The sequence below is a fragment of the Kryptolebias marmoratus genome, linkage group LG13 (assembly GCF_001649575.2).
Source record: "Kryptolebias marmoratus isolate JLee-2015 linkage group LG13, ASM164957v2, whole genome shotgun sequence".
Taxonomy (NCBI): domain Eukaryota; kingdom Metazoa; phylum Chordata; class Actinopteri; order Cyprinodontiformes; family Rivulidae; genus Kryptolebias; species Kryptolebias marmoratus.
The window spans coordinates 18,231,769-18,237,286 of NC_051442.1; the positions used below are offsets into that span (position 1 = coordinate 18,231,769).

The 5,518-nt window shown below is 40.8% G+C and overlaps 1 protein-coding gene across 2 annotated transcripts in view; it reads right to left on the reverse strand.

Annotated features, from left to right (window-relative positions):
* The window catches only part of gabrb4 (gamma-aminobutyric acid type A receptor subunit beta4), a 73,252-nt gene that overhangs the window by 10,333 nt on the left and 57,401 nt on the right, over positions 1 to 5,518 (reverse strand). For both annotated transcript variants that reach the window (XM_017412659.3, XM_017412660.3), the window contains exons 5-6: positions 1,902 to 2,039; positions 644 to 796 (exon numbers count right to left, since the gene is read on the reverse strand). In XM_017412659.3, coding sequence (XP_017268148.1) covers positions 644 to 796; positions 1,902 to 2,039 — 291 coding nt within the window. The remainder of the gene's footprint in view (positions 1 to 643; positions 797 to 1,901; positions 2,040 to 5,518) is intronic.

Sequence of the window (5,518 nt, forward strand, 5' to 3'; positions counted from 1 at the left end):
CTCTAACCCTAATTTAGCCATAAGCAACTCTAAACAGGTGGGTTTTAAGTTGAGATTTAAAGGCACCCAGTGTTTCAGCTGTTTTACAGTTTTCTGGAAGTTTGTTCCAAATTTGTGGTGCATAGAAACTGAAAGCTGCTTCTCCTCGTTTGGTTCTGGTTCTGGGGACAAATGCCATTATTAAATAGTGATTAGAATAAGGAGTGTGATTTATTTGTACAGTGCAACAGCCTGCCATACCTGCGCCAACTCCAGTGAACATGCTCAGAACTTCGGTTAAGCTGAACATGTGTCAGAGTTAAGCACACACACACGACACATTATTGTTTGCTTAGATTAATATGCACACAGTACAGGATTAAGACCTTATTTTCTTTCAAAGCACTATCTTTTTATTGTAGTAAAGTCATAACAACAAAAGAAGAAGAAAAATCCCAAATTTGAAACATGACTGAATGAAAAACAAACCACGCTGCTTTTAACCTGCAGCTCGTGTTTGCTTTATTTAGTTGCTTAGTTTGTGCCTGAGAATGTGGAAACTATAACGTGTGTGACAGCCGCATGTTGTTCATTTCTGCCATAATGACTAAATTCTTCTGGGGACAGTTCGAAGTTTAATAATGTAGCAGTGGCTGTGTCTTACCCAGGGCCACGCGAGCCGCAGAGGCATCATAATTGATCCAGAAGGAGACCCAGGAGAGGATGGTGATCAAGATGGAGGGCATATATGTCTGCAAGATGAAATATCCAATGTTTCTCTTAATCCTGAAACTCAGCGAGAGCCTTGGATATGAACCTGCGCGGAGACAGGATGGAGGGATAGTTTAGAGAACTCAAGGGCAAAAGTGGAAAATAAATATGAGGAAAAATGGACAGAAGTGGGGAAAACGTTGGCACGACTCCAGAGTCTCAACGTCTGCACTTTGACAACGCACGGGGGTAGTCATTTCTCCATTTGTTCAGACGAAGCACTTAATTTCCCCAAAGCGATAGATTCCTTTCCAGGGACAAGTTCGATTCCAATTAAACATGGCAGAAAGTCGCACACACGGCACATTTTTCTGCAAACCCCCCATCTCAGCAGGCAGCTCCAGCATCCCTCCGAGGATTGTCACAGTGAGCCACTCGGCTTTTCTTTCGCACTTTCTCTGTCCTCTAAACATTACCAAAAGGGCATTTTCAAGAGGATAATTGCTGCTCACGCCTTTTGCACTCAAACAATAAGAAATGTGTACACAGTTAGTGCTTCATTGTAAACTCTGTGCCATCTGGATGTGCCAATTAAAACCTCGTATAGTTTGAAGTTTTTTAATCAGTAATGTAATCAAAAGTTTCGCGTACGGACGCTCAAAGCTTCGTCTGTGATGCGAGTCAGAGCAAGCCTCTGCTTTATGGTATGAAACAGGAAATAAACCAGCAAAGCCAGTTTCGATCCATTTGCGGTTTGCTTTGAAGTGATGTTCAGTGTCTGTAAAACTGACTAAGTTACAGACGTGCTTGTGTTGGCGAACATCAATTAGCTGTGGCAGCCATCTTAAGTTGGACTGACTCCGATGACTAATCAGTCGTAGATGAACATCTGAGGATTACTTTCTACAAGTTTTATTAAACTTTGCTGAGTGGCTCATGAGTGCGTATTTAGGTAATTGACAGACACACAAACACACACACTTGCAGTCAAAAGGATAATTGTTCATCTTGGCCTTTCTGCAACAGGCAATAAAGATGATACTGAATATAAAGTAATACAAGGCTTGTGTTTAAATGTAATTTAATTCAATTCTCAGCAGTGACAAAAATGTACTTACCTAAGCATTCAGAGTTGTCTATGGGCTGCGATACGGTGAAATAAATTTCACGTGTGCAGGTTTTAAGTCAAATTAGGTCCCAAGAAGTCTTACCTGTGGTAAACCGGACCTCCCTGGACACCAAGCGAAGCTCCACGATGGAGAACTGCGGTAACTCCAACTTGTCGACGCCAGTCACGGCGCTGTCTCCTCCTTGCCAGAAGAATACAATGTCGTCTGTGGTGTAACCATCTGCGTCAAGGTCAAAGCAAACGGAAAGGCAGAGGAAAGAGGGACATTTAACGTGATGGACCGTGGACGTTAGCCACGCTTCCAGTACTTTCAGAAGACGACATGAAAACACGGCGGCTGCTACAGTTCCCCATCAGGCTAAATGAAATTATTTCATCATCTAAGGCTGAAACGTAATGATGGTTACACATTTGATCGTTTTGATTGTTGTAGTTTAATAATTACCAACTATTTTTGAAAGCTGAAGCTCACTGCGGCAGGAGACTCAAAGGAGTAGGTGTTTGGAGTAATATGGATCACGTCATCGCGAGTACGCAAAATATTTCTCGCTAAGATTGAAATCTGTCCGCATACAATCACACGCCACACCCCCCCACCCTCCACCCCCACGAAGCTATATCACCTGGCAGTCCAATTTGAAAGTGACCACGGCGGTCGATTTATGTCTACGGGCTGGCACGCTTTCGCTGCGGAGCCATTTCTCAGTCCGGGAAGTGTTATCACATTTCACATTCTACTATCCTACATGCAGACCTGGACGGCATTAAACTTGCTAAGGGACCGGGATTCATTACCATTAAATCTCTCCGCGAGGTTGTAGGGTAAGAAAATGTGACATTGTCCATGAAATTGAAGCAACTGCCTGCCCAATCCATCAAACTGATGGTTAATGCGCACAAGTCACCGGTGCATAGCATTCCATGAGCATAAACAGCAGATATTCTTGCAGCTTTTTAATTCATGGCCTGTCCATACTTCATCGCTTACTCCAGCGCCTGAGGGGAACACGCTGCAGCTTTATCTCAAACAACAAGTACCACAAAACGTCTGATGTATTGAGCAGGTGGCTGTGATTGATGGTGTGATCAGTGAAAATAATCAAGCAGATGCAATTTCTAATTACACAACAAGCCCATTTTTCTCCAGCATAATGATTTATCAAACGCACTCTGAACGTATCTGGTGCTTTGATTTCTCAAAGGAATCTTGAATATTACCCACTTTCTTTGAAATTAAAGAGACTGATTCAGACGGTGTTTAGGTGGGAATCTGTGGAAAGTTTATGAGCTATTATTATCTTACCTGTTGTAGATAGCTCTTTGGAATAAGCTAAGTTTGGAGAAATGAAGTTCAGTTTTGGCTGGACTGACAAACTAATGGCTAATCTAAGACCAAAGCAGATTGCTGCCACTTTAAAATAACTGAAATATTTCAATACTTCTATATTTTTGAACTGCTGTGATTTCAGATTTAGACGGTTAGTTCAGCAGGAATATGAAATTCTTTTGTAAGTGTCCAAGGTTGCACAGAAAATGCTTCTGCAAGCTGCCGCTAACTGAGGCTGTAGATAGCCACAGAGGTCTATGTAAATATCTGAGTAATGCAAAACTGACAGGAATGCAAAGTTTGATAAAGTAATCTTTGAACGAATAACAATTTATTTATTTATTTATTACATTAGAGTTGTTTTAAAACAGCAGCAGCAGTCTGCTTTGGTCTTGGCCCCATTCAATCCACTAGCTTGTCAATCTGGTCAGAATTAAACCATTCCTCCAAATTTACGTTGTTCAAAAAGCTACCTACAACAGATAAAATATTCATCGTTCATAACTTTTCCACAGAGCCCCAGTTCAAAGATTTGAACTATCTCTTTAAGACAAAATTCTTGGAGAGCATAAAGAATCTTTAATGGCATTACATAGCAAACAGATATACAGGCCAAGGTTTTAAATGTAAACTTGGAATTTCTTCAGGATTGTTTCCATGATAATGAAAACCTCTTATAGACCTGAGGTGAGCGGGTGTCTGTCTCTTAATGTCAACAAAACTAAAGAGCTGATTGTGGATTTTAGAAAAAAAGGCTGAGCATCAGCTCTTGCACACCAATGGATCCACTGCGGAGAGATTCAACAGCAGAAAATTCGAGGGAGTCTACATCTCTGAGGATCTTTCCTGGATTCTCCACGTTGCACACCTGGCCACGAAAGCTTAGCAAATGATGCACTTCTTCAGGGGACTGGAGCGTATAAGAATTCCCCCCTCCAACCTCAGCACTTTTTACAGGAGCACTAATGAAAGCATCCTGACCAGCTGCATCATTTCTTGGTACAGCAACGTCTGGTATAAATGGCTGAGAGCCATCCGGGTCTCACTCCCCTTCTTAAAGTCTATTTTTATGAGGAGATGCACGAAAAATGCCTTCAGTAAATAAAATATTACTCCAACCCAGCCCATAAGTTGATCGCCATCAAGACGACAATATCGTTCCATCAACGTATCATTGTGCCAGAATGTGCAACAACTTTGGTCCTCAGACAATAAGGCTGCTAAATTAGTAACACTCCTAATCACTGTTTCATCATGTTTAAATATGAATATATTACTTATTAAGAAAAACCAAGTTAGGAAAGTATTTCTTTAGGATGCAGATAATATGAGTTATTGTATTAAGGACAACCAGATGCTTTCAGATTGAATTTATGTGTGTCTTGGCACCACTTACAATAGCACAGGTGGGGAACGGTTTCTCTTTTTTTTCTAGAGGGCTGTTTTGAATGAGTTTATGGGTTCAAAGGGCCACTGATTGAATTGACACATATGCTCAATGAATTTATCACAAACATCACATCATCTGCATAAATACACTAAAGAGGACACACCATCTCCTATATTGGTCAATACAGCCTTTGTCCTCAAACCTTAGCAAAGAATAGCTTAGGACTATTTTAATCCAAAAGCGCCGTCTCATTCAAACTGGTACAAATTCAGTACAGACCTGGATTTCCTTGGTAACAGGCCTCAAATGTCAGTTCTAAAGAGCTGGCTTTCCTTCAAATATGTCAAGTTTTATTTTGGTATGAGGCTGTCAAGGGCCAGATCGAGGTGGTTTAAGAGTTTCTACTGGCACTTTGGCCTTAATTTGCCGTTTTGTTTTTTTAAAAAGTCTGAAATCTTTGCTTGAAAATGAGACACATAATCAAGATCTCACACAATATTCTTTAAAAAATAACATCACTAGTGATCATTTTTTGTTCTAAAACAACTTTTGCTGCTGTTATCTAAAGAGTTCCTATTGGAATCGTTTCCAGTGAACTTTGCGTTAAATGCTAAATAGCTCCTAATTAATGACTAATTAGTACTTTCTTCTTACCGCGCGAATCAGACGGGCTGGATTGGACGAACCTTGTACCAATCATTTATTAAAATGCTTAATGTGGGCACTGTGGTGATTTGGGTTTTTTCTGTGTTATGGTTTTTGTTTTTGTTTGGTTTGTTGGTTTGCTTGGTTTCTGTCTTGTCTCTTGTTTCATGTTTCATTTGCTCCTCCTCAGTCTCTCTTTATCTCCTGGCCACACCTACACCTGTCCCCACTTTGTAATCACGTCACCTGTCTCCATTTACCTAATTATCCTCAGTCTTTAAAACCCGGTCATTGCCTTCCACACTCCGCTGGTCCATTGTCTAAGGTTTGTCTAAGG